Raw genomic sequence first — 27996 nt, forward strand, 5'->3', positions numbered from 1 at the left:
GGCCACGACAAAAAAAAAAAAAAAAAAAATCAATTTAAAAACATTTTACAAAAGGTAAAATAACCACAAATCATCATCCTCTGCCCGGCCAGGCTTATTCCCCCGCCCTCCCAGGGCGCGCAAGGCTCAGCTGACTTAATTGGGGGGGGCAATAATTATTGGGGGGGGGAGGAATTTTACCTTCCCCACCCCCTCTTTTACCTCCCCCCCCACGCAGCCCTCCGGGCTGCGTGGGGGGGGAGGTAAAAGAGGGGGTGGGGAAGGGCGCAGCAGGTACCCGGTACCGGGGGGGGGGCGGTGACAAGGGGGGGGCCCCCCCCCCCGTACCTGGGGGAGGGCCCGGCAATGGGGGGGGGGCGGAGCTGCCCGCCGTGCCGTACCGTGCCGTACCGAGCCGTGCCGGCCCGGCATGGCTTCCCGGGAGCGGCTCTACGAGCTTTGGATGCTCTACTTCGCCAAGGTGAGGGCGGCACCGGAGACCCCCCCCCCCCTCCGCCTTGCTTTTTTTTTTGGGGGGGGGGGGCACAGCACCCCTTCTTCCCCCCCCCGCATCAGCCCCGCTGCCTGCATTCCCCCTTTCCTGCGTGAGGATGAGCCCTGCCCGCACCCCCCTGCCTGCACCTTCTGCCTTGAGGGGGGGGATTCCACACTTGGGGGGCACCGTGTCGTGTGGGTGTCGTGTGTCGTGACCCCCCCCCCCCCGCGCCCCACTGCTACACGCCGCGACACCCCTCTCCCACCGTGCGGCCCGCCCCCCCCCCCCGTGGGGTGGCACCGCATCCCCCCTGCACCCCACTGCTGCATCCTGGGGTCCGCGATCCCCGTGGGGGGCACCGTGTCCCCCTCCGGACGCCCATCCCCCCCCCCCCCCGCCATATCCCCGGGGGTCCACGACACGCCTCCCCCCCTCGTGTTTCTCTCCCCACCCTCCGTGGGTCACCGCACACCGAGGTCCGTGACACCCCCCCCCCCCCCCCCGGGGGGCACCCCCTCCCGCCGCATCCCGCACCCCACCCGGGGGGACGGGGGGGGGGTGTCCACACCCCCTTATACCCACTCGGGAGAGTGGGGGGGGAGGGATCCGCGCCCCCCCCCCGGGTCCCTGCGCCCCCGCCAGGCAGCAGGTGCGGCCGCGGTGACATTGGAGCAGCGGGGGGGGGACGGGGGGGGTGTCCTGCTCGGGGGGGACCCCCCAGCCCCCCCTCGGCACCCCGCCCCCCCGCGTTGTGTTTCCCTCCCCTCGAGCAGCTCTGGCCGGGGGGGGGCAGCCGGTACTTGGGGAGCTGGGGGGTCCCCCCAAACAGGACACACCCCCCCCCCCCAAGAGTCCCTGGCGCTTCGTTTCCTCCTTAATTGTCCCCAGGTTGGGGGGGGGGGCTGGATCCTGGAGAAGAGGAGACACCCCGGCCCCCCCCCCATGTCACCCCAGGCTCCTGCGCTGGTTGGGGTGACCAGCCAGGGTTTTGGGGTGAAGGGACCCCATTTCGGCCCCCAGACCCCACCAAGGGGGACACACACACCCCCCCAGTCCCAGCTGGGCATGGGGACAGCCGTCACGTCTGTCCCTTCGTTCAACCCCGCGACCCCCCCCCCGGGACTCACCGGCTCTTCTGCACCCCAAAACAAACCACCCCACGCCCCCCCCCACCCCGCACCCCCCTTTGCTCAGCGCCGGGAAAAGGGGTCGGAGCATCCTCGGGGTCCCCTCGGCCACGGAGGCGGCTGCCCCCGGATCGGCAGGGAGCCGGCACCGCCGTCGGGATTGGGGTTCCCGGGACCGCGGGGATGGGTGCGGGTGGGAAAAACCCCGAAATCCCATGGCGGGACACAGGGGAGCAACGGCTTTGGTGGGACCGGTCCCGGGGGGCTCGTGCGAGGGCCACGCGCCACGCCGGCGGGTGGGGACGGTGGGACCGGAACGCGTGCCGTGCCGTCGCGGTGTTCACGCTCACGCGGGGACGCGTGCCGTGCCGTCGGGTGTGCGCGGTGCTACGGGGACGCGTGCCGTGCCGTCGGGTGCACAAGCTCGTGCGGGGACGCCTGTCACACCGCCAGGTGCGCGTGGTCACGCGCGGACAGGCGTCGCGCGGTTGAGGTGTTCGCGCTCGCGCAGGGACGCGTGCCGCGCCGTCGGGGTCTGCGTGCTCGGACAGGGGACACGTGCCGCGCCGCTGGGCGTGCGTGGTCACGTGGGGACGTGCGCCACTCCGTTGGGGTGTTCGCGCTCGCACGAGGGCGGGTGCTGTGCCATCGGGGCGCACGTGCTGGAACGGGGGACGCGTGCCACGCGGGTTTGCGCGAGCGGTGGTACGGGGACGCGTGCCACGCCACGGGGACGTGTGTGGTCCTGTGGGGACGCCTGCCATGCTGTCGGGCGTGCAAGCTTGCACAAGGATGCGTGCATCGCCGGCAGGGTGTGCACACGTGGACGTGTCCCATGCCGTCGGCGTGTGCGCCCTCCTTTGGGGACGCGTTCTGCACCACCGGCTGCGCGTCCCGCTTGGGGACACCAGTGCCACGCCGTCGGGGTGTGCCCGCGCACCGACGGGGCGTCCGTGCCACCTCCGAGAGGTACCTGGGTGTCACCTCCCCGGCCGGGCCACGCTGCCAAACCGCGCCGGCCTTCGCTGCGGTGACGTCCCTATGCGGGAACGCGGGTCAACCTTCTGCCGTCCCGCCGCCGGGCAGGCGATGCCACCGGTCCAAGCGTCACCTCGACGGCAGCGTCCCCTGCCACGGCCCCCCTCCCCGGGCGGTGACCTCTGGTGAGGGCCACGCGCCGGCACCCACCGCGTTACCTGTCGCGGCTTTAGAAGAAGGCGCAGCTCACGTCACCACGCCACCGGTGCTGGCGGGGGACAGGGATGTCCCCGGGGGTGTCACCGGGCGGCCATGGGACGGTGCCGGCCGCCTTGTCCGGCACCAGCCGGGGGGTGGCAGAGGGTGGCGGGGACCCCGGTGGGATCCCACCGCCGGGCCCCTCGGTGTCACCCCAAGGGGCTCAACGGCAGGGAGGTGACAACCCGGCGGCTTCGCCACCGTCACTTTTGGGGGGTGGGGGGGAGGGGGGTCCGGTGCTTTCGGCGGCACCAGCGAGGGACGGAGGTGCCGGCGCACCGTTCCCAGGCGGCACCGCGCCGGCTGAGCCCAGAAGCCACCCAACAGGCTCCGCCAGCCGGCAACCGGCTGGGACGGGCACCAGCGGGGGCGGCCGCCGGCACCGACCCGGTGAGCGCCGCGCCGGCATGGGACGCCGGCACCGGGTGGGTGCGAGGGGGACCGGTGGGGTGGGGCGGGGCGGGCAGGAGGGTTGCTGAGAACCGGCGAACTCAACGCGCTCCGGCGTCGGGCGCGCGAGGGCGGCAGCGGGGTTTTGGCTCGTGGGTGCGGGGCGCCGGCCGGTTATCGCGTGGGGTTTGAAACCGGCCGGGCCGGAGCTTCGTGCCCGCGCCTTGCGCTGGCTCCGGCGACGATGCCGATCGCCCCGCGCGTGCCCTCGCCGTCGCCACCACGACCTCAATCGCGTTCCCGGAGCCGGCGCGGGTGGGCGTACGGGGCTGGGGGGCAACCGGCGACACCCCGACACCCCGAAACTGTGCCGGGCGGCCGGGCGCGGTGGGAGGAAGCACCGTTGGGGCGGCGGGTGACTTGGCATTTCCTGATGCTCCGCGCTAGGGGTTGGGTTCTTTTTGGGGGTTGGTTTTTTGTTGGGGTTTTTTTTTGGGGGTTTTTTTTTGGTTTTTTTGTCTCTTCGCTCTTGTGCAAAACGAGGCGGCGGCGAGAAAAGGGGCGGGGGGGGGACGTCAAATAACAACATCCCCCCCCAAACACACACGCCTCATCCCGTCCCGGCTGCGCCGGCGCAGCTCACCGTGCACCGGGGTCATGGACGGCCACGGTCACCCCGCCGGCCAGGTATGGGGGGGTCCGGGGGAGGGGGGGACATGGGGGACCCCCAACTTGCCCCACCGGATGCTGGCGCTTGCGGCTGAGCGGTACCCGGTAGTAAATGGGGGGGCAGGGGGGGAGCGGGTTTTGGGGGGGAATGGGTGACGCAGGCGACGCGCCGGCTCGGACGGGGGTGTCGGGGGTCCTGGGGGGGGGGCTGGGGGGGGGGGGGGGTTGGGGGGGGGATGCTGCTGGGAGGAGCGTGCGACCCCTCGGGGTCCCCTCTGCCGTGGCAGTGCTGTGGGTGCCCGGGGAGGCATCGGGCCCCCCCCGTGTTTCCGGGGAGCGGGATGTCCCCAAGGGGGACGGTCCCTGCCTGGGCTGGGGGCACCCTGGGGTGCTGCGTGGGGGTGCACGGGGCCATGGGGCACCCCGGGGTGCTGTGTGGGGGTGTGCAGGGCCATGGGTGACCCCAGGGTGCTGCATGGGCGTGCACGGGGATGTGGGGCACCCCGGGGTGCTGCATGGGGGTACGCGGGGATGTGGGGCACCCTGGGGTGCTGCATGGGGGTACGCGGGGACATGGGGCACCCTGGGGTGCTGCATGGGGGTGCTCAGGACACGGGTGCCCCCAAGGTGCTGCATGGGGATGTGCAGGGCCATGGGTGACCCCAGGGTGCTGCATGGGGGTGCATGGGGATGTGGGGCACCCCGGGGTGCTGCATGGGGGTGCTCAGGACACGGGTGCCCCCCAGGTGCTGCACTGGGGTGTGCAGGGCCATGGGTGACCCCAGGGTGCTGCATGGGGGTGCACGGGGACGTGGGGCACCCCGGGGTGCTGCGCTGGGGTGCACAGGGACGTGGGGCACCCCAGGGTGCTGCATGGGGGTGCACAGGGACGTGGGGCACCCCGGGGTGCTGCGCTGGGGTGCTCAGGACACGGGTGCCCCCCAGGTGCAGTGGGTGGGGGGTGACCAGCCCCGGGGCGCGGTGGGTGAATCACGCTGTTGCACACGCGGTTGCACAACTGCCGGGCTGGGGGGTTGTGACAGGCGGTGCCAGCTGCGCGAGCTGATTGGCTGGCTGCTGCCTGTAGGGGCAGGCGCTCTAGGTGCTGATTGGTCGGCAGGTCCAGGGGCGAGGTACTCTGTGCGAGCGATTGGCCAGCAGTTGTGTTTAAGGGCTGGCGGTTCTTGCTGTTGATTGGCTGGCGGTTGTCTCTAGCGGCTGATTCGTCAGCGGCTTTACAGGTTACGTGGCTCTGGATGCGGATTGGTCAGGAAGTTCACAGGTTGTGCTGCTCCTGGTGCTGATTGGGCAGCAGCTCCATGGGTTTTGCTGCTCTGGGTGCTGATTGGCCAGTATCTCCACAGGTTGCGCTGCTCTGTGTGCTGATTGGTTGGCGGTCCCACAGGTTGTGCTGCTCTGTGTGCTGATTGGTCAGCGGTCCCACAGGTTGCACTGCTCTGTGTGCTGATTGGCCAGTATCTCCACATTTTGTGCTGCTCTGTGTGCTGATTGGTCGGTGCTCCCACAGGTTGCACTGCTCTGTGTGCTGATTGGTCAGCAGTCCCACAGGTTGCGCTGCTCTGTGTGCTGATTGGCCAGTATCTCCACATTTTGCACTGCTCTGTGTGCTGATTGGCCAGTATCTCCACAGGTTGTGCTGCTCTGTGTGCTGATTGGCCAGTATCTCCACAGGTTGTGCTGCTCTGTGTGCTGATTGGTCAGCAGTCCCACAGGTTGCGCTGCTCTGTGTGCTGATTGGCCAGTATCTCCACATTTTGTGCTGCTCTGTGTGCTGATTGGTCGGTGCTCCCACAGGTTGCGCTGCTCTGTGTGCTGATTGGTCAGCAGTCCCACAGGTTGCACTGCTCTGTGTGCTGATGGGCCAGTACCTCCACAGGTTGCACTGCTCTGTGTGCTGATTGGCCAGTATCTCCACAGGTTGCACTGCTCTGTGTGCTGATTGGCCAGCGGTCCCACAGGTTGCGCTGCTCTGTGTGCTGATTGGTCAGCTCATGCCCCCGCTGCCAATTGACCAGCAGCTCCTGGGGGGGGGGGGGTGGGGGTAAACTTGCCCACTCTGGCTGCCGATTGGCTGATACCTCCGGAGCGGTGGTCACGGTGGGATCTGATTGGCCAGCAGCTCCATCCCCCCTTGCCCTTGCAGAAGGACCTCTCCTACCTGCAGCAGTGGCTGGAAGCCTTCGTCATGAACTTCGAGAAGATCATCGCCCTGCCCTCGCTGGAGCCCAGGAGGTGAGGAGCACCCCGGCACCCTTGGGTGCTGCAAGGGCGACCCCCCGCGGGGGGTGGGGGGCAGGTGCTGACACCCACAGCTAAATTTGGGGGTTGTCGCGGCGGCGGCTCATCCGCTCGCCGTGGTTTTAAACCATCCGGTCTGAAGCTTGGGGAGGGGGGGGGGAGGTCACATCCTGCCACCCCTGTTTTTTCTCCCCCCCCCCTCCCCGCACCGCAGGCCGGAGGAGTCGGTGTCGGAGATCCCGGTGCTGCCGCGGGAGGTGCTGCAGGTGCTGAGCCAGCGGCTGGGGCAGTGCGTGGCCCAGGTCCCGCGGGAGGAGGGCGGGGGGGGCGGCCTGGGGCAGGCGCTGCTCCTCCTCAAGTTCTTCATCATCATCTCCAGGTGGGTGACACCCCCCCCCCCACCACCACCACCCATGGGTGCTCCTGGGTTTGGTCCTCCCCGCGCCGCAGGATCGGGCCCAAGCGCAGCCCGGCTCTGCCCCGCGCCCCGTCGGGTGCTGGGAGGGAAGGGGGGGGGGGGGCACTGAGGGGACTCCCCCATCTCTGGGTCCTGGGTGCCCCCCCCCAACAAGTCGTCGCTGAAGGGACCAAACCGGTATCGCCCCGGTCCCAAACCGCTGCGGTGCCTTCCCGGGTGTGCATGCCCCCCCACCCCCTGCCCCCCCCCCCCCCCAAACCAGAGCATCCCCCACCCTGCAGCGCAGCGTTGCCCCCTCATGAAGTGCCGCATCCCCCAAAACGCAGCATCCCCCCACTGAAGCGCAGCATCCCTCCCCAAAAGCACACTCCCCCCCCCCCGCCAAGTGCAACGACCCCCCCACAAAAGTGCATCATCACCCCCCCCAAAGTGCATCACGTCACCCCAAAACACAGCATTTACCCCCCCAAACACAGCTTACCCCCATGAGGTGCATCATTGTCCCCCCCAAAACTGCATCCCCCCCCTCCTTGTCCCTGCCTGCCAGCCGCCGTAGGGTGATCCCTGGCAGCAGCGTCCCCATGGAGCCGCCACCTCTGTGTCCCCGGGGGGGGGGGACACGACACCACCCCCCCCCCCCATCCACCTGCCCCCCGCCCCCCCTTTCCCAGCCGTTCTTGGGGTTCAGCTGAGGACGTGCCCTACCTTGCGCCGGCTGCTGCGTTAAACCCCCCCATGATACACAACCGCCCCCCCCAATCCATCAACCCCCCCGATGCATCAACCCCCCCGATGCGTTACCCCCCCCCCCCCCCAAATCCTCGCAGGAACCTGGAGAACATCCAAGCGGACAAAACCCCCGGCTTCATCCCGGAGGTGCTGAAGCTGCTGCGGATCTGCACGAGCAAAGTGAGCCCCAATTTTAGGAATGGGGTGGGGGCTCAGCCAGAGGAGGATTTTTTTTTTTGGGGGGGGGGGGGGGGGGTGGAGAAGGAGCAGGCTTAATCCCGCTCGGATTTTCCGGCAGCTGAAGAGTATCCAGGAGGATGAGCGGAGCGGGATGCAGCTGGAGAGCGGGATGCTCTACGCCCTCCATCTCTGCGAGTGCCTCTTCGACCCCTACCAGACCTGGCGACGGCAGCTGAGCGGGTGAGCGGACACCCCCACACCCCCCCCCCACTGCACCCCAAAACCCTCTACCCCCCCTCATGTCCCCCCCCCCCCACCCCAACCTCACCCCTCTTTTTCCAGGGAAGTCATCAGCGCCAAGGAGAAGAGTAAATACAAATTCACCCCGGCCCCTTTGCCCCCCGAATTCGGCGCCTTCTTCCAAGGTAAAAGGGGGGGCTCAGACCCCCCCCCCCTTCACCCCGTCATCGCCCGCTGCAGCCCGGCTTGGGATCGGGGAGGGGGGGGACGCATAAAGGGTCCGTATGGGATCCATAGGTACGCAGAGCATCCGGGTAGAGGATGCTGGGGCGGGATGCAGGAGCACGTATAGAATCCGTGGGGGGGTGTAATATTTGGGGGTACGTATAGAATCCTATACCTGCCCCCCCCCCGGTTATCCTATAGGGATCCTATACCTGCCGCCGGGACCCCGTACGTGCCCGTACGGGCACGTACGGGGTCCCGGCGGCAGGTATAGGATCCTATAGGAGTACTTAAGTCCTCCCCGACCTGAGAAGCAAAAATCAATGCAAAGGGGATTTTTTTTTTTATTTATTTTTTTTTTTTTGGTCCGGGAAAGCCCCCCCCCTCCCCAAAAAAAACCACAACCAAAACCCCTTTCCGAGGCAAAAGGCGTTACGGGGGGGGGGGAAAAATCACCTAAAACTCCCAACCGCTCGTAAATCCCCAAACCGAACCCTATTTTTGAGCAAAAGTCCCGTTTATTTAGGGGGGGGGGGCAAAAAAAAAAAGAATAATAACCCTCCGTCGGCGCGACCGGAGCTGCAGAAAAAATTTGAGCGTCCTCGTCTCCGTTATCGGCAGGGTCCGGCGCCCACCACGGGTTGGATTTTGGGGTAGAAAAGGGATTTTTTTTTTTCCTTCTTTTTTTTACTTTTTTTTCTTTTTTTTCTTTTTTTTTCTTTTTTCCTTTTTTTTCCTTTTTTTCCTTTTTTTCCTTTTTTCCTTTTTTTTCCCTTTTTTCCTTTTTTTTCCTTTTTTCCTTTTTTTTCCTTTTTTCCCTTTTTTCCCTTTTTTCCCTTTTTTCCTTTTTTTCCTTTTTTTCCTTTTTTTCCTTTTTTTCCTTTTTTTCCTTTTTTTCCTTTTTTTCCTTTTTTTCCTTTTTTTCCTTTTTCCCCCTCTTTTTCCCCCTCTTTTTCCCCCTCTTTTTCCCCCTCTTTTTCCCCCTCTTTTTCCCCCTCTTTTTCCCCCTCTTTTTCCCCCTCTTTTTCCCCCCTCTTTTTCCCCCCTCTTTTTCCCCCCTCTTTTTCCCCCTCTTTTTCCCCCCTCTTTTTCCCCCCTCTTTTTCCCCCCTCTTTTTCCCCCCTCTTTTTCCCCCCTCTTTTTCCCCCCTCTTTTTCCCCCCTCTTTTTCTCCCCTCTTCTCCCCCCCCTTTTTTTTTCCTTTTTACTCCCCAAAGTAAATCTTTCCTTCTTCATCCTCACAGAGAGTTTCCAAGCCGGAACTCAGCTCCCCGAAACACTCCAAATTCGACTTATCCATCTTTTTGGGGCTATCCTCTCCGGATCCAAGGTAGCGTTGGAAAGGGGATGGGAGGGGACTCGGGATCATCATCCAAGTGATAAACCCCAAAGCTTTCTTTATTCCGAGCGAGATAAACCCTGGAATTAAACTGCTTAAATTTTCAAAAGCCTTTAAAAATCGTATGTAAAATTCCGGCCCAAAATTCAGTGGGTTTTAACCTTTAAAAAAAAAAAATAAAATAAAATAATTAAATTAAAGAAGGGGTTGAGCTGAAGCTGCTGGTTCACCACCGGTTCGGCACTGGGATGGCAGATGAGAACTTCTTGGCTGAATAAATTTGAACAGAAATAGATTGTAATTAACCCGATGCTTAAAAAAAAAAAAATCAGGATTTAATTAATAGCACTGAAATTTGCTTTAAATTAATTTGCACGCGCCCAGGAGCTGGGTGTGGGTTGGGGGGGGGGGGTAAAACCTGCAGCGCTGGAGGCGTCGGGCTCGGCGTTAATAGCTTAAATGAAGGATTTTTATATCGCGATAGGCGACATGAAAGCCTGTCTCTTCCTCCCCCATCATCCCGACAGCCCAACGCGCTGCGGGCCATCACGCCGGCGGCGGTGGAGGTGCTGCTGGGGGTGCTGCGGCGGGGAGGTGGGGGGACGTCCCCGGTCCCCGTGTTGCTGGAGCTGGCGTTACGTGGCGTGGTGGCCGTGGTCCACGTGCTGCACGGCAGCAGTCCCGGCGCCGGCCCCGTGCCGTTGCGTGTCCTCCTGGATGGTTACTTCAGGGTGCTCAATTCCGACCTGCCCGTCGCTTCCTTGGCACCGGAAGCGGCCAGTGGCCTCATCGCTCTCCGCGTCCTCATGCTGGGTAGGTGGATGGGGACGGGGATGGGGACGGGGACGTGGGATGGGCGCTGAGCCATCTCCACCTCGCCGTAGATGCCATCCCGGCCATGCTGAACTGTGAGGACCGGCCGGTCCTCCAAGCCGTCTTTCTCAGCAACAACTGCTTCGAGCACATCATCCGCCTCCTCCAAAACAGCAAGGTACCAGGGTGGCCACGTCGGTGTCTTCTCTTGATGACACCAGGATTGGGCACCTTCGTCTCCATCCTCGCCCTTCCTGGCTCTAAACGATGCCGGGATGGGGTGGCCGCGCTGCAGCGGCATCCCTGGGGTGGGGACACTCCGTAACCTTCTTCCCTCTTCCCCCACCCCGTACCGGGTGCTTCTCATCGGGGCTGACGCCCGCCCCGTGTCCCACAGCTCTACCTCAGCAACTCGCGGGAGGCAAGTGAAGCCTGGAACGAGATCCCCATGCAGCCGCCAGACAGGGATGGGCTCCAGCAGGTATTGTGTGGGGCCACCCCATAACCAAACCACCAGTGTCCCCCCAACCCCATGGCTCAGCAGACTCACCATGTCTCCGTAGGTCTTCAACAGCTGCTCTGACGCCATCGCAGTCCACGCCATCGGAGTGCTCACCGCCATCATGAGTAACTCTCCCTCGGCCAAGGTGGGCAGTGGACCAGGGTGGGGGAGACACCCCAAAAATGGCTGGGTTTGGGGATTTTCACGCTGCGAGGTGGGCTGGGGTGAAAGCAGCACGTGGTGGGGCTCGGTGCAGGGTCCCACGTGCCCGGGTGTTTGCAGGAGGTGTTCAAGGAGCGCATTGGCTATGCCCACCTCTACGAGGTCTTGAGGAGTCAAGGCCAACCCACCCAACGCCTGCTCCAGGAGCTCCTCAACATGGTGAGCATGCCCGCTTCTCCACGCTGAGCAAAGCCCTCAGTGCTGGTGGTTCGTGGTGGAATTCAGCCCCCGGCAGCCCCATTCCTCAACCCTCAGTCCTCTCCACCCTGCTAGTTTCCCATCAGCTCCCTCCCGAGGGGTCTTGGGGCCATCTTTAGCTTGGAGTCATGCTCAGCTTTGGGGAGATGTGAGCCCTTTCTGATCTGGTGCTTGCCCTGGTACTGCTGGATGTGCCAACATCTCCAAAATGCTTGATGCACAGGTTCTCCAAGGCACTTGATACCTGGGGATCTCTGAAATGCTTGATGCACGGGAGTCTCCAAAATCCTTGATGCACAAGGGCCACCAAAATGCTTGATGCATGGGGGTTCTCCAAGATTTTTGATGCACGGAGTTCTACAAGATTCTTGATGCATGAGGGTCTCCAAGATTCTTGATGCTCAAGGATCTCTGATAGGCTTGATGCACAGGAGTCTCCAAAGCACTTGATGCACAGAGTCTCTGCCACCAGCCTGGGGTAGCCAGGGGGAGGATCTGTCCCTCTCCGCAGCGTCAGGGCTACACCGACCGGCTCTTGTGTTTCGGCAGGCAGTGGAAGGCGACCACAGCTCCTTCCCGGTGCGCCCCATCCGTAACGAGCAACCCCTGCTCATCTTGCTGGCCTGGCTGCCGGCGTTGGCGTGCCGGGAGCTGCAGGTCTTCCTCTCAGACCAGCTGCGGCGGCTCTGCGAAGCCTCCCTGTCCAGCCGCCTCACCTGCGTCAAGGCCGGCATGGTGGGCTGCCTGCTGGGTGCCCTGGCCACCGAGCCGGCGCTGCCAGCTGCCTGCTCCGAAAATTTACTGGAGCTGCTGCGGGCGTTGGGCAGCCTCTCCATCCGCCCCGGGGAGCTGCGGCAGCTGCTGCGTCTGCTGCGGCGCGAGCGGGGTCGGGGACCGCATACCTACGTGGCGCCCGTCATCCGGGCGCTCTCAGGGATGGCACGGGCCGAGGGACCCCCCCGGGCGCTGCAGTGCTTCGACCTGACGCCCGGTATGGCGGGGATCATGGTGCCCGCCGTCCAGAAGTGGCCCGGAGGTGCCTTCGCCTTCCACGCCTGGTTGTGCCTGAGCGAGGAGGAGCCTGAGCCACCGGTGAGGCCGAAGAGGAGGCAGCTCTACAGGTGATGCTCGATGGAGGGGCCGTGGGGGCTGAGGGGATGATGAGGAAGGGCAGCAGCATCATCCTCGCCGTGCTTCTCATCCACCAGCTTCTTCACGGCTGGCGGGACGGGCTTTGAGGCATTTTTCACCGCTGGCGGCGTGTTGGTGGTGGCCGTCTGCACCAAGAAGGACTACATGACGGTGGCATTGCCGGAGTTTGCCTTCAACGACTCGGCTTGGGTGAGCATCACCCCCATCCCTATCCCCCTTCTCATCCCTGTCCCCATCGGGGGGGACAATGAGGACACCAGGATGCCTGACACCCCCTCTCTATCCCCCCAGCATTGCGTTGACATTGTCCACGTGGCTGGCCGCCGGCCCTTCGGCCAGAACATCGTCAGCATCTACACCGATGGACACCTGCGGAAGACGGCGCAGCTGCGCTTCCCCTCCCTCCATGAGGTGGGGGACCCCACCCCACGCCCGTCTGGACCCCTCCCCATGGCATGGGGCTGGGGGCTGAGCACCTTCTCCCTTCCAGTCCTTCACCTCCTGCTGCATTGGCTCTGCGGGCCACCGGACCACCACCACCACTGCCACCACCACCAGCCACCCGCCGGCGTCCCACGGGCCGGAGCTGGTCTTCACCCAGCGCCCTGCTCTCGGCCGCTCCCAGTCCGTCCCCGCCGCCCTTGGCCCCCACGCCTGGACCCCCACTCAGCCCCCCACCGAGGGGGTGGTGGCCACCACGGCAGCTGGCAGCCAGGACACCGAGTGGGGCAGCCCCACCTCCCTGGAGGGTCACCTGGGCTCCGTGGCCATCTTCTGCGAGGCTCTGCAGCAAGCTCAGGTCAAGGCACTCTTCTGCGCAGGTGTGTCAGAGTGAGACATGGGGGACGTCTGCAGGGGTGCTGGTGGCAACCAGGGTCTCGCCCACCATGCCTCAGCTCATCCCAATGCTCTTTCCCCAGGGCCAAACGTCACATCACCTTTTACACTGGAAGGTGACTTGGTGGAGCTCAGCAGCAAGCTCTTGCTGTACTACACTCCACAGGTGAGGAAAGCCAACCCCCTGGTAGACCCTCTGCCATAGGTGACATCTCCAGGAGCATGAAGATGCTCCCATGGTGCTCTCTTCTAGGCTTGCAGGAACAACATCTGCCTGGACCTCTCTCCCAGCCACAGCTTGGATGGGAGGCTGACAGGGCACAAGGTGGTCAACTGGGACATCAAGGTATGCCGGGCACAGGGTGGTCCATCCTGGCCCATCTACCCTGTGGCGTGGAGGCAGCTGGGCCCCTCCTTGGGTACAGGGCCAGGACAGGACCCCCGAGGGGTGTTGGATGGCCATGGTGGTTCCCCTGGTCCCTACAGGGACTCTGCTACGTGATACTGGGTCCACCAAGGACCTGTCTGCCCCGTAGATCCTCAGTGTCCAGGGTGGGCACCATGGGTGGTCGTTGCAGGGGAACGGGTGCTTTCTGGGGACCTGTTTTAGGTTGGTGCTGTAGGATGGGTCTGGGCACGCCACAGTCTTTGCTAGCCACGGAGCTGGGCTCTTCCTGGCTTGGGCTGAGGCTGTGAGCAGGCAGGATGGACCCTGGGTGCACGTACAACCTCCTGCTCTGCGCTGCCCTCACCACGCAGCACCCAGCAAAGCCTCTCGCCTCCCTCTGGCAGGACGTGGTCAACTGCGTGGGTGGCATGGGCGTGCTGCTGCCCCTGCTCGACCAAGTGGTGTCCAAGAAGGAGGAGCCTGAGGATGAGCAGGAGACCAACAACCTGGTGGGGCCAGAGCTGACGTCCTCCAGGAATGCCCAGGGCATGCTCATCCCGCTGGGCAAGTCCTCAGGTGAGGACCTCAGGGGATGTGGAGTGGGAACCGTCCTGCTCGGGTGGCTGGAGGTAACCTCGCTGCTGCGTGGGTGCTGCCTGTACCAGGCTGGTGTCTACCACAGGCAGGAGAAGTCTTGCCTGAGGCACCAAGAGTTACAGGGAAATGGAGAAACCGTTGACATCTTTTAATGTTGTTATGACCCAATTAGTCATAAACAAGCAGTTCTGGGAAGATGAGGGTAGCTTCAGCCTGCTTACATCTGGCTTGCCTTTGTGTGGAGTCTCTGGTGTCTTGTAGTAGGGCTGGGTTCATGAAGGAGCCTTCTCCTGCATAGGTGAAACGAACTTTCTTTCCATAGCCAGCTGCTTATTTCCAAGAAGCTCAGAGCAACGGAGTTTTTCACTAGCTTAAATTTGGGCAAATAGGGGAAAAGTTTGCAGAGAAGAGTTGACGGTGGGGTCTCCAGGATGCCCTTTGCAGGCAGATGCAGGCAGCGCTGTAGGAGGGTGTTTGGGTGGGCACAGGGCTCACAGCTACTGGTGGGGCTCTGCCCTGTGCCTTGCAGAGAGCAGGCTGGAGAGGAACAGCGTGGCCGCCTTCCTGCTGCTGGTGAAGAACTTCATCCAGAACCACCCGGTGAACCAGGAAAGCCTGGTGCAGTGCCACGGGCCGGCCATCATCGGGGCGCTGCTGCAGAAGGTGAGGGGGGCTACCAAAGGCTCCATCCCACAGTCCTCAAGGTCGTTCCGCAAGGAGGACGCCGGGGCTGCAAGCCTCCCCTCTCGCCCATGGCAGGTCTCCGGTCCGCTGCTGGACATGAGCACGTTGATGGCCTCGCAGATCCTCATGGAGCAGGTGGCCTCTGAGGGCAGTGGGCTCCTGCTGCACCTCCTCTACCAGCATCTCCTCTTCGACTTCCACATCTGGAGCAACAGCGACTTTGCCGTCCGCTTAGGTGGGAACTGAGGGTGCTTGGGGGTGTTCTCCATCCCAACCGACCTCCACGGCCGCTCAGACCTTCTCCCTACAGGTCACATCCAGTATCTGGCCAACGTCGTCAAGGACCACAAGCAGCGCATCCGCAAGAAGTACGGGGTGCAGTACATCCTCGACTCCATCCGGACGTACTACGGGTGAGCTGCCGCTTGTAGCCTGGACCCCTGAATGCTGACGTGGCGCTGGGCTTCACCCCTCAGAGCTGTGGTTTGGGGTAAACACCCTTTGCTTGGGGCAATATCCCCCCCCGCAAGCACCTACGGGATAAGCTCCCGGTGCCGGAGCGTGGTGGAGGGTTCAGGACCTTCCACTCCCCATGGCCATGTCCTATCCCCAAGCCTCCATCCAGACTTGCAACTGCTCAGCCCCAAAGTCCACTGCCACCAAGAGCATGGTGGTTTCTGCAACAAACTGATGACTTCTTCTTGTCTAACCCAATGCATTTCTGCACGCCCGTGGCACTGGGGATGCTTACACCCTGCGGAGACCCAAATGCGTTGGGTTGACATTTCCCAGTGGGCAGGGTTGACCAGAAGGGATGTCCACACCAGGCTGCCCTGGAGCTCCTCAGGCTCTGTGGTGGAATTTGGGATCATGCTATCTATGGGTGACAAGGGGCAGGAGGGTGGCTGTTCATGTCCCCAGAGGGAATGCCCATGCGTGTCTGTCCATCAGCACCTCCAGGGAGAAGACTACAGCCACCGATGACATCAAGACAGTGCAGACATCCCTCTTCAGTCTGGTGAAGGATTTCTTCTGCAGGAGCTTCTCTGGGGAGGAGATGCACAGCTTGCTGAGCTACCTGGCCGGGGCACAGGACGAGCAGCAGGTATGGCACCCGGTCACCTGGGTCCCCCAACACCTCAGTGTGCCACGGGCCGGCCCAGCACTTGGCAGTGAGTGAGGAGAAGCCACTGAGGTCCTGGTGGGGCACGTGGAGGGCAGTGGACAACCAGCCCTGTGTCCTGCAGGTCTGTGGGGCGCTGGAGGTGATCCACAGCCTGCTGAAGGGCTCGCCTGCCCAGGAGCAGCTCTTCGCCTTCCTCTTTGAGCCAGGCCACGTGGAGATTCTCTTCTCACTGCTGGTGCAGAAGAAGTTCTCAGATGAAGTGCGGGAGAGGGTCTTCAAGGTAAGGCAGGTCCCCAGCGCCAACCTCTTGCCATCCCCAGGAGCCAGGGGCTTTGCCACAGCAGGGCGGCCACCCCTCTCTGCCTCTCCAGGTTCTCTACAAGATGCTGAAGTATGAGAAGGTCCCCGAGCGTAGCAAGAACCGCCTGAAGCTGAAGGACATCGGGTATCAGGGACTCATCACCTGCCTTAGCGACGTGCCCGGCTCCATGCTGCTTTTCCGCTGCCTCTCAGAGCAGGTCCTCGGGGCAGGTACCATGTGCCCTGCCAAAACCAGGCTGGCCTTGGCCACCCATCCCAAACACGTAGCATGGGGTCATCGCTGGTGGCTTCCCATGAGGCTCAGTTGGTCTTGGCACTGGGGGGTCTTTGCTGGCTTTTGGGGACAGAAGGAGGTGTCCCGCCACTGTACTGTCTCTCCTTGTCCATAGACCCTCCCAACTACAAGGACCTGGTGGCCGTGGTTTACCTGTCCCACCGGACCGAGCTGACTGTCCGGCTTGATATCTGCCGCAAGGTGAGCAGGACCTTGGGTGCAAGGGGCCATGACCGAGCGGTCACCCTGGGGCTGAGCTCCCTGGGCACCCAGCCATGCCCAAACCTGGGGACCATGGGAATGGTGGTAACACCTCATGCACAGGCTTGTTGGCACGTGGACCCGCCAGCATGGAGGTGGTGCAGCCCCAGCACCCTTTGATGGTTATGGGAGATCCAAGATCTCAGGACCATCGGCAGCCAGCCTGAACATCCTGCCCCTTGGAGGGACCAAACCCCCAAGAGGCGGCCAGGAGCCATGGCAACATCATCAGGTCTCCCCCTGGCTTCCTCTCGCAGCTCTTCCACTTGATCTACGCACAGCAGGACATGGTGAAGCAGCTGGCGAGGTTGGCCGGCTGGCAGGACACGCTCACCAAGCTCTACGTCAAGGAGTCCTATGAGTGCCGCCAGCACAGCTTGAGCAACGCAGGCAACGGGAGCTGCCTGGAGCTCCTCCGCCTCTCGGACCCCCCTGTCAAAGAGGGGATGAGCCCACCACCAGCCGAGCTGCAGGAGCTGGACGTCTTCCTGCCACTGGGCTACGAGGCCTCAGACCAGGAGCTCTCCGAGGGCTTCTCCGACCACTCCATCTCCCCGAGCGGCCGCACCAAGTCCTTCCACTCCTACAACTTTAAGTCTTTCGACTCCTCCGACCGGGCTAGCCGCTCATCCTCCAACCCTGGTGATGGTCCTCCCTTCGATGGTGTCTACCACCCACTCTCACCGTTCTCCACCTCACCCTTCGACCTGGGGCTTGACCTGGCCAGCACCAGCTCCATCACCACGGCCGAGAGCGGCACGCAGACCCCTGCCAGCGGCCCCGGTACCCCCTCACCCCTGGAGAGCTTCAAGCCCTTCCCGGGGATGCGAGCACGCAAGAGCTCCAGCCTCTCAAATGTCCTGGATGAGAGCAGCTACCAAGATGCTCTGCCCAGTGACAACGTTTCCAACACCAGCAACCCCCAGGTGAGTCCCAAACCATCGTCCCCACCACCCTGGGCTACGCTGGACACCAGACCTCTCACCCTTCCTCCCCCTTGACAGCAAACACCTGAGGAGGAGCTGTGCAACCTCCTGACCAACATCATCTTCTCGGTCACCTGGCGTGGGGTGGAGGGCTGGGACGACGCAGCGTGGAGGGAACGCGGGCAGGTCTTCTCCGTCCTCACCAAGCTGGGGACAGCGTGTGAGCTGGTGCGGCCCCCTGATGAGATCAAGCGCAGGTGAGTCCTGCCCAGGTCTGGAGCAAGGACTCTAGGGGGTGCACCCCAAGGGAGGACCACCCTACGGAGCCGCCTGCTCTCCCACAGCCTGCTGGAGATGATGCTGGAGTCGGCGTTGACGGACCTGAAGGAGTCGGGGCCATCTGCCCTGCCCGGTCTCACCCACAACGCCCTCAAGCTGCTGCGGCTGCTCCAGGACTTCTTGTTCTCCGAGGGACACAACAACCAGGCCCTGTGGAGCGAGAAGGTGGATGGGCACGAGCAGGGGTTCCTGATCCCAAACCTGAGCTCTGAACCCTAGTGCTAACCCCTGGTGTTAGTCCTAACCCTAAACCCTGCCCCCACCCCTTGAACCTAACCTTAGGCAATAACCTGTGCCTTAATCCTAAACCGTAGCCCTAATCCTAACCCCTAAACCTAACCCTAAACCTGAGCCCTAGCCCTACACCGCTGCCATAAACCCCAGCTCACCCTAAGCCTTAACCCTAACCCTGCACTCCTGCTGTGAAGCTCAGTCCTATACCCAGCCCTAACCCCTAATTCTATCCTTAACCCCAATCCTACAACCTTACCACAAACCCAGATCAGATCCCCTGCTCCTACATGCCAAGATCTAACCCTAAACCCCATCCCTAACTCATAGCATGTAAATCTAACCCTAACCCTTGCTGTGAACTCTAACCCTGATCCTAAACCCTAACCCCTAATCCTAAACCATAACCCTACATCCTTGTCGTAACCCCCAACCCTTAACCCTAATCTTAACCCTAACCCTACACTCTTACTGTAAACTGAAACCCCAAACCCTAACCTTAACTCATAACCTGTAATCTAACCGTACCTCCTCAATCCAAATCCAAAACCTTAACCCTACATCCTTGCCGTAAACCTCAACCCTAACCCAATCCTATACCCTAACCCTTAAGCCTAACCCTACAACCTTACTGTACACCTAACCCTATACTCTAACCCTATATGCTAAGATCTAACCCTAAAGCCTGTCCCTAACTCATAACATGTAAATCTAACCCTAACCCTGATCCTGAACCTTAACCCCTAAACTTTAACCCTACACCCTCGCTGTAAACCCAAAACCCTAGCCCTATAACCTAAGCTCTAACCCTAAACCTAAATCATAACCGTACCTCCTAAATCCTAATCCTAAACCTTAACCCTACATCTTTGCTATAAACCTCAACCCTTTACCCCAGCCCTAAGCCCAGTCCCAACCCTTAACCCTAACCCCACAACCTTACTGTAAGCCAAAATCCTAATCCTATACCCCAAGCCCCAACCTTAACTCCGAATGTATAAATCTAACCGTACCTCCTAAATCCTAATCCCAAACCTTAACCCTACATCCTTGCCATAAACCTCAGCCTATGGTTTATCCTAACCCTTAAGCCTAACCCTACACCCTTACCGTAAACCCATACCCTAACCCCCGCCCATAACCCAAACCCACGTCAAGCAAAGCCAAGGGTGGCTGGGTGACGAGGACAGACCTGGTGGCTTTGTGCCCACCCAGCTGGAGAGGTGGGGGGGTCCGTGGCTGGGTGGGGGACTCACTGTGCCCCCCCAGATCTACGAGGGGGTGAGCAGTCTGCTGGACAAGCTGGGCGTCTGGTACCACCTGGCCAACGGCACCTCCGACCTCAAGGAGATGGCCCAGACGGGTCTACGCATCCTCGTGGGCTACATCATGCTGCAGGACCCCCAGGTGGGTCAACCCTTCCTGGGGTTCAGGGTGAGACCCCAGCCCTTGGGGCAGAGCAGGTGGCCCCATCTGATGTCCCACGTCCCCCCCTCCAGCTGCACTCGCTGGCGTACGTGAAGCTGCACAGCCTGCTGCAGACCGCCTCGGCCCCCAAAAAGGATGAGGCTTGCTACCTGCTGGGCAAGCTGGAGACCCCGCTGCGACGCTCGCTGGATGCCAAGTCGGAGACCTTCTCCTGGTTGGTGCCCATCGTTCGAACGCTCATGGACCAGTGCTACGAGACCCTGCAGCTGCAGCTCTTCCTGCCCTCATTGCCCCCGACCAACGGCAGCCCCACTTTCTATGAGGACTTCCAGCTCTTCTGTACCACCCCGGAATGGAGGGGCTTCATCGAGAAGCACGTGGGTGCTGTGGGGCATGGGGTGGCATCGCTGTTGGGGGAACACCTTCTCAGGTGACCCGTGTCACCACCGGGTTGGGACAGCCTGCAGGGGTGACTTCTAGGGCAGGGATGCTCATGGATGACGGTTGGTGGGTGCCAAGCCGTGCAAACACCTCCCCTCTCGGCCCGGTTCTCTTGGTAGGTGCAGCCCACCATGGCCCAGTTCGAGATGGACACTTTTGCCAAGAGCCATGACCACATGTCCAATTTCTGGAACGCCTGCTATGATGCCATGATGAGCAGCTCCCAGCGGCGGGAGCAGGAGAAGGCGGCCAGCCGCAAGATGTTCCAGGTACTGTTTGCTCCTTCCCACCTGGGATGTCACCCTGGGGATGTGCTCCTCATCCTGGGGACATGCTCCTCACCCCAAGGATGTCATCCAGGGGACGTGCTCCTCACGTTGGGGATGTCATCCTAGGGACATGGTCCTCTCCCTGGGGATATTAATCCTAGGGATGTGCCCCTCATCCCGAGGATGTCATCCTGGGGACATCCCCCTCACCTTGGGGACATGGTCCTCGGGATGTGCTCTTCATCCCAGGGACTTTTTTAGGGATGTGTCCTCACCCCAGGGACGTCATCTGGGGGTCATGGGGATGTGCTCCTCACCCCAAGGATGTCATCCCGTGAACATGCTCCTTGCTCTGAGCACCTCTTCTTGGGGACATGTTCCTCACCCCAGGGATATTAATCCTGGAGATGTGCTCTTCATCCTGGGGATGTCATCCTGGGGAGATCCTCCTCACTCTGGGGACATCATCGTCAGGATGTGCTCCTCTTCCTGGGGACATCATTCTGGGGACATGCTCCTCATCCCAGGACTATCGTCCTGGGGATGTGCTCATCGTCCTGGGGACATTATCTTGGGGATTTGCTCCTCACCCAGGGAACATGCTCCTCACCCAGGGACATATCCCAAGGATGTGCTTCTCAGCCCAAGTACATCACACTGGGGACGTTCTCCTTGCCCTGGGGACATCACCCCGTGGACATGCTCCTCACCTCAGGGACGTCCCCAAGCCCCAGCCCTGCTATCACTTCACTCTCCCACTCCCTCGGCAGGAGCTGGTGCTGGAGCCAGTGGCGAAGCGCTCCAAGGCGGAAAACATCCGGCACGCCAACGTGCTCAAGCAGGCCAACAACCACCACAGCACTGTGCTGAAGCAATGGCGGTCCCTGTGCCGCCTCCTCACCTCGCCCCGCTCTGCCTGGGCTGACCGGTGAGCACCCGCCTCAGTCCTCAGGGAGGGGTGGCATGGCTCGGGGTCCCCGGGGTGCCTCACCCCACCTGCCCCCCAGGAACCCACCAGAGGTTCGCTGGAAGCTGTCGAGCGCTGAGACCTACTCTCGGATGAGGCTGAAGCTGGTGCCCAACCTGAATTTTGACCAACACTTGGAGGCCAGCGCCCTACGGGACAACCTGGGTGAGGCTGATGGGAGTGGGGCACCCAGGGGTGCCCCCATGCAAGGGGGTGTCACCGTTTGGATGCACATGGTGGGGTTGAGCTGGAAGCTGTTGTGGACCCTGTTGGAGTTGGGGAGTGGGATGGAGAACCCTCGTGGGACTCGTCCCCCAGCTGCGGGTGGCTGGGGGTGTCTGTTGACCCCCTCCTCGTTTCAGGAGCTGATCACCTTCACAACCCCGCCGAGTCCCTCCCACTCGCCATGGCCAAGGAGGCCAAGGTGAGCGAGCTAGAGGATGACCAACTGGCTGAGGAGGACCTCCCCGTCCTGGACAACCAGTGAGTGTCCCTGTCCCCTGCCATGGCACTGGCTCGCCCAGGCTGGAGGTGTCACCAGGGTGTCCTCACCCTCGGTGTCACCCAGGGCTGAGCCCAAGGAGCAGAACCAGCGGGAGAAGCTGGTGGTCTCAGAGGACTGCGAGCTCATCACGACGGTGGCCGTCGTCCCCGGACGCCTGGAGGTGACAACCCAGCACATCTACTTCTACGACGGCAGCAGCGAGAAGGAGGAGACAGAAGGAGGTAACAATGTGTGCCCCTCAGGGGGAGCAAGGCGGGGTGAGGAACCTCCCACCCATCCCATCTCCCCCAGAAGCCCATCTCACCAGGTGCTGGTCATTTTCGGGGTGGGCTTCTCCCAGCCCCAGGGCGATGCTGGCCCCCATCCCTACCTTGGGAATTGGGTTCCGGGTGGACAATGATGCCCATGGGGCTCTGTGCCCCCACATCTCGGCAGGGATCGGCTATGACTTTAAGCGCCCCTTGTCCCACCTGCGTGAGGTCCACCTGCGCCGCTACAACCTGCGCCGCTCCGCGCTCGAGCTCTTCTTCATCGACCAAGCCAACTACTTCCTCAACTTCAGAAAAAAGGTGGTGGCACCCTTTCCTCCCCCAAAACCCCCCCTGGGGCCACGACACTGCCCGGCCTCCAGCCACTCCACGTCCTACCTGCGTCCCCCCAGGTGAGAAACAAGGTGTACTCCTGCATCCTCGGCCTGCGTCCCCCCAACCAGATCTACTTTGGCAGCCGGTCACCCCAGGAGCTGCTGAAAGCCTCGGGGCTCACCCAGGTACCGGCCCCCCCTTGCCCACCCCCACTCCATATCTCCTCTTCCCAAGGAGGGTGCCAGTGTGGAATAGGGATGGCCGTGGGTTGGAGATGACCGTGGCACCAGGGATGGCCATGGGATGGAGATGACTGTGGACCAGGTGTGGCCGTGGGACTGGGGATGGCCATGGGACGGGGGTGGCCATGGCATCAGGGACAGCTGTGGGGTGGGGACAGCCATGGGACCAGGGATGGTCTGAGACCAGGGATGGCTGTGGGACGGGATGGCCATGGGGCCAGGGATGGACAGGGGATGGGGATGGCTGTGGGACCAGGGATGGTCTGGGACCAGGGGTGGCCATGGGACGGGCACAGCCATGGGGTAGGGGGGTCTGCCCCGTCTCCTGCCCATCTCAGCCATCCTCCCTCCGCTCCAGAAATGGGTCCTGCGGGAGATCTCCAACTTCGAGTACCTCATGCAGCTGAACACGATCGCGGGGCGCACCTACAACGACCTCTCCCAGTACCCCGTGGTGAGCCCCGTGTCCCCCCACTGTCCCCCCAGTGAGCCCGTGTCCCCCCCAGCCTCACCCACCTCCCGCCCCCGCCCAGTTTCCCTGGATCCTGCAGGATTACGTCTCGGAGACCCTCGACCTCACCGACCCAGCCGTGTTTCGGGACCTGTCCAAGCCCATCGGGGTGGCCAACGAGCGGCACGCCCGGGACGTGAAGGAGAAGTGAGTACCCCAAAAACGAGGGACGGGGGATGCAGGGAGTGCCTGCCTGGCTCCCGATGGAACCCCCCCACCTCGCCCCCAGGTACGAGAGCTTCGAGGACCCCACGGGCACCGTGGACAAGTTCCACTACGGCACACACTACTCCAACGCGGCGGGCGTCATGCACTACCTGATCCGCACCGAGCCCTTCACCACCCTCCACATCCAGCTGCAGAGCGGCAGGTGGGCGCCCAGTGGGTGGACCCCGGGGAGGGAACATCATGGCAGGGACGAGTGGGCTCCAACCACGTGTCCTGTGCCACCAGGTTTGACTGCTCGGACCGGCAGTTCCATTCGGTGCCAGCAGCGTGGCAAGCCCGCATGGAGAACCCCGTGGACGTCAAAGAGCTCATCCCTGAGTTCTTCTACTTCCCTGAGTTCCTGGAGAACCAGAACGGTAAGGAGCACCCATCATCCTCACCATGGGGACAGTGCCCATGGGAGCACGGCAGGGGTCGGTGTCCATCACCCCCTGCCTGCTCTGCCTGCAGGCTTCGACCTGGGCTGCCTGCAGCTCTCCAACGAGAAGGTGGGCGACGTTGTCCTGCCCCGGTGGGCACGGTCCCGTGAGGACTTCATCTACCAGCACCGCAAAGCTCTGGTGAGATGGTGGAGCTCACCCCAACCTCTTCTCCACTCCCACCCCTGGGGGGTGGTTACAGGGGGTGGTGGGCATTCCTGGCCCACCCTGATGCCCCGTCCTTGGACAGGAGTCAGAGTATGTCTCAGCTCATCTCCATGAGTGGATCGACCTCATTTTTGGGTACAAGCAACGAGGTCCGGCCGCCGTGGAGGCCCTCAATGTCTTCTACTACTGCACCTATGAGGGTGAGCCATGGGGCAGGGAGGTGGGGCGGCACCTGCCAGGTGGCCCCCCATGACCATCCCCATCCCCAGGGGCCGTGGACCTGGATGCCATCGCCGACGAGACACAGAGAAAGGCTCTGGAGGGCATCATCAGCAACTTTGGGCAGACGCCCTGCCAGCTGCTCAAGGTAGCTCATACCCCGTGCCCCCCCCCCCCCCCAAAAATAGCCCCTTTCAGGGGGTCACCCCCCTTCTCATGGGTCCCCTCGCCCCCCAGGAGCCCCATCCTGCCCGGCTGTCAGCAGAGAGTGCTGCCCGGAGGCTGGCCCGCCTCGACACCCGTTCACCCAACATCTTCGAGAACCTGGACCAGCTCAAGTCCTTCTTTGTGGAGGTGAGGACAACCCTGGGGCGGGGATCTGGCCGGGACTGGGGGGGTTGGTGGTGGCCAGGAGGGTGCCCACCGGTTGCCGTCTCCCTGCAGGGCATCAGCGATGGGGTGGCCCTGGTGCAAGCTGTCGTTCCCAAGAACCAGGCACACTCCTTCATCACTCAGGGATCACCTGACATCCTGGTGAGTGTGGGGAAACTGAGGCATGGGTGCATGCTGCTGACTCGGGGGGACTGGGACTGAACCCCAGGAGGGCTCCAGTGGTGGGAGCTGCGTCACCTCCATCTCTGCCCAGGTCACCGTGAGTGCCAACGGCTTGTTGGGGACCCACAACTGGTTGCCCTATGACAAGAACATCTCCAACTACTTCAGCTTCACCAAAGACCCCACCGTCTCCAGCGCAAAGTGAGTTGATGAGTGGTCCCCAGGGATGGTCCCCGGAGGTGCCACCAGCCCACCCATGGCTCTGCCACCATCCCGTGTCCCTCTCCGCTAGGACCCAACGCTTCCTGCAAGGCCCTTTTGCCCCTGGCACGGACCTCTGCTCCCGCACGCTGGCCGTGTCCCCCGACGGGAAGCTGCTCTTCAGCGGGGGACATTGGGACAACAGCCTCCGCGTCACCTCGTTGGCCAAAGGGAAGATCGTTGGGCACATCACCCGGCACATAGGTACATCCTCTTCCAATGATGCAGATGCCCCGATGGGTTTGCAGGTCCATGGCGGGAGACAGGGGACATGTGAGCGGGCAGGGGACATCTCCCACCGTCTCCCATCTTCTGGGGACAGTCCAGGCTCCATCTCAGAGCTGGGGTGGGATTAGGGTTAGCAACATCTCCAAAACCCCACAACACATCTTGGTGCCATCCCACGGGGTTGGGGTACCAAGCGTGGTGGTTCGGGACCAGCGGCTCATGGTGTCCCTCTGGGTGTCACAGACGTTGTCACCTGCCTGGCGCTCGATCTCTGCGGCATCTACCTCATTTCTGGGTCCCGGGACACCACCTGCATGGTGTGGCAGGTCCTACAGCAGGTAGGGGGTTGACCCTTACCCTGTGCTCTGGCCAGGGGGAACTCGTGGTGGGCGCTGCCACCAGGTCACTGAGGTCCCCGTGTCCCCAACACCAGGGTGGATTTTCCAGCGGCTTGGCTCCCAAACCCGTCCAGGTCCTGTACGGCCACGATGCCGAGGTGACGTGCGTGGCCATCAGCACCGAGCTGGACATGGCGGTGTCGGGCTCCAAGGTGAGCTGGGGTGGCGGGGTGGGCGGCGGGGTAGGCAGTGCCACCATCACCACCACACGTCCCCTTCTTCCCGTAGGATGGCACCATCATCATCCACACCATCCGCCGGGGTCTCTTCATCCGGTCCCTGCGGCCACCCGGCGAGAGCTCACCACCCGCCGTCCTCTCCTACCTGGCCGTGGGGCCGGAGGGGCAGGTGGTCGCCCAGACCACTGTGGGTCAACGAGCCTGCTTGAAGGTACGGCCAGGTGTCCCTGTGTCCTCCTCCTCGTCACTGTCAGCGTGTGTGTGTGTCCCCCTTTTCGCTCTGTCTTCCAGGACAGGTTTGCGCTGCACCTCTACTCAGTGAACGGGAAGCACCTCTCCTCCGTCCCGCTGGACGAGGAGGTGACGGCCATGTGCCTGACGGAGGAGTTCGTGGTGCTGGGGACCATGCAGTGCGGGTTGGAGATCCGTGACCTCCAGAGGTGAGGGCTACCACCCACCTTGTCCCACCCCAACCACCCCCTTGGGGTGCCCAAGGAGCTCGAGATGTCCCATCCCACTGCTCGTCTTCTCACACCATCCCACCACTTGTCTTCTCACAGCCTCAGGCCGGCCGTGCCCCCCGTGCCCATGCGGGTGCCCGTCCACAGCGTGTCCGTCACCAAGGAGAAGAGTCATATCTTGGTGGGGTTGGAGGATGGCAAGCTCATCGTGGTGGGGGCTGGACAGCCCGCTGAGGTGAGTGTGGACCCCCACCCCAGGTGGTGGTGGGGCTGGGGGGAGTCATGCCTTGGTGACCATTGGGTGCTGCTGGGCTGGGGCCCTCTGCTTGTTCTTCTTGCTCTCCAGAGAAGAGGGGGACAGAGGTGGGGTGAGATGGGGGCCATACGGGGAAGGGGATATGGGAAAGGGAGGGAATGGGATTGGAGGTGGAGGTGAAGGTAGAGAAGGGGATAGAGGTGGAGGTGGAGAAGGGGATGGAGGTGGAGGTGAAGGTGGGGATGGAGGTGGAGGTGAAGGTGGAGAAGGGGATGGAGGTGGAGGTGAAGGTGGAGAAGGGGATGGAGGTGGGGGTGGAGGTGGAGAAGGGGATGGAGGTGGGGGTGGAGGTGGAGGTGAAGGTAGAGAAGGGGATGGAGGTGGAGAAGGGGATGGAGGTGGAGAAGGGGATGGAGGTGGGGGTGGAGGTGGAGGTGAAGGTAGAGAAGGGGATGGAGGTGGAGAAGGGGATGGAGGTGGAGAAGGGGATGGAGGTGGAGGCGGAGGTGGAGAAGGGGGTGGAGGCGGAGGTGGAGAAGGGGATGGAGGTAGAAGGGGGAATGGAGGTGGAGGTGGAGAAGGGGATGGTGGGTGGATAGCGATGAGGAAGGGGTTGGGAAAGGGATGGGGATGGAGCAGATGGGGATGGGGATTTGGAACGGGAAGGGGCTGAGTGTGTGGAGCAAAGGCTGGGGTTTGGAAGGGGCTGGGGGTGATGGATGTTTGGAAGGGGGTGGAGATGGGGACGGGGATGGAGAAGCAGATGGACAATTGGGAGGCGATGGGGATGGAGAAGGGGGTGACGATCTGGAAGGGGACGGGGGTGGAGAAGAGGATGAGGATGGAGGTGGATAAAGGGCGGGGAGATGCGGAAGAGGATGTGGTTGAGGAAGGGGCGGTGGGGTGGGCGCTCACCCCCACACCCCCCCCACCCCCGCAGGTGCGGCCGGGCCAGTTCCACCGGCGGCTGTGGCGTTCCACGCGGCGCATCTCCCAGGTCTCGGCCGGCGAGACCGAGTACAACCCCGCCGAGGGCAAGTCCTAGGCTGGCACCCACCACCCACCCAACCCACCCACCCGGGGTGCCGCGCGCCCCCCCTGCACGGAGACGGTGGGGGCGGGGGGGACCCCTGCGCCCCGCAAAGCCGGGGAGGGGGGGGGGACACGGAGAGCCCCGTGCTGCCCGCAGGCTGCCCGTCAGCCCATCGCCCGTGGCCTTATGCAGCCCCCGGGACGGGGGGGGCACAGAATCGCCCCCACGCCCCCCCCCCCCGATTACAGGGGGACGCACCCCCCTTCCCGCAGAGGGACGGGGGCGAGGAGGAGGCGGGGAGCCCTTGCTGGGGAGGGGGGGTGCCACGTTGTGTCGTCCCCCCCCCAACCATGCCCGCTGGCCAGGAGCCGGCTGGGGGGGGGGGGGTGTGGGGTGTGTGTGTCCCCCCCCTTTTTTTTTTCTATCCGTTTTTAGACCTTTTACAGAAAAAAAAAATAATATATCTATGGGAAATAAACGTGTGCAA

The 27996-nt window shown here is 62.7% G+C and overlaps 1 protein-coding gene across 2 annotated transcripts; it reads left to right on the forward strand.

Moving 5' to 3' along the window:
• Window positions 1-332: 332 nt before the first annotated feature.
• Window positions 333-27971, forward strand: NBEAL2 (neurobeachin like 2). Of its 2 annotated transcripts, none has more exons than XM_054817194.1 (55): window positions 333-460; window positions 6062-6150; window positions 6371-6535; window positions 7402-7483; window positions 7602-7723; window positions 7826-7908; window positions 9192-9277; window positions 9814-10099; window positions 10171-10277; window positions 10497-10580; window positions 10663-10746; window positions 10884-10982; window positions 11571-12142; window positions 12230-12362; window positions 12465-12584; window positions 12664-12994; window positions 13094-13176; window positions 13264-13356; window positions 13803-13974; window positions 14525-14658; window positions 14755-14914; window positions 14990-15092; window positions 15631-15784; window positions 15927-16085; window positions 16177-16336; window positions 16516-16601; window positions 16919-17587; window positions 17666-17844; window positions 17932-18091; window positions 19427-19564; window positions 19657-19962; window positions 20146-20295; window positions 21066-21223; window positions 21303-21427; window positions 21625-21745; window positions 21831-21988; window positions 22203-22336; window positions 22429-22536; window positions 22952-23047; window positions 23127-23251; window positions 23334-23474; window positions 23558-23688; window positions 23783-23892; window positions 24002-24119; window positions 24189-24286; window positions 24376-24492; window positions 24583-24672; window positions 24785-24894; window positions 24986-25158; window positions 25426-25520; window positions 25616-25732; window positions 25809-25970; window positions 26051-26199; window positions 26320-26455; window positions 27417-27971. In XM_054817194.1, the coding sequence occupies exons 1-55, from the start codon at window positions 410-412 to the stop codon at window positions 27519-27521; spliced, it is 8277 nt and encodes a 2758-aa protein (XP_054673169.1). In that variant the 5' UTR covers window positions 333-409; the 3' UTR covers window positions 27522-27971. The 2 variants fall into 2 exon arrangements, with proteins under 2 accessions (XP_054673169.1, XP_054673170.1); XM_054817195.1 differs by lacking the exon at window positions 333-460 and adding an exon at window positions 3623-3915.
• The last annotated feature ends 25 nt before the right edge of the window (window positions 27972-27996 follow it).

This window comes from Grus americana, chromosome 2 (assembly GCF_028858705.1).
Source record: "Grus americana isolate bGruAme1 chromosome 2, bGruAme1.mat, whole genome shotgun sequence".
NCBI classification, from domain to species: domain Eukaryota; kingdom Metazoa; phylum Chordata; class Aves; order Gruiformes; family Gruidae; genus Grus; species Grus americana.

Excerpts from the sequence above, each read along its gene's own strand:
- NBEAL2 (XM_054817194.1), top strand. The coding sequence starts at position 410 with ATGGCTTCCCGGGAGCGGCTCTACGAGCTTTGGATGCTCTACTTCGCC. Across the intron at positions 6,536-7,401 it reads TTCTTCATCATCATCTCCAG|GAACCTGGAGAACATCCAAG; the intron begins GTGGGTGACACC and ends AAATCCTCGCAG. Across the intron at positions 20,296-21,065 it reads CCAGCCGCAAGATGTTCCAG|GAGCTGGTGCTGGAGCCAGT; the intron begins GTACTGTTTGCT and ends CTCCCTCGGCAG.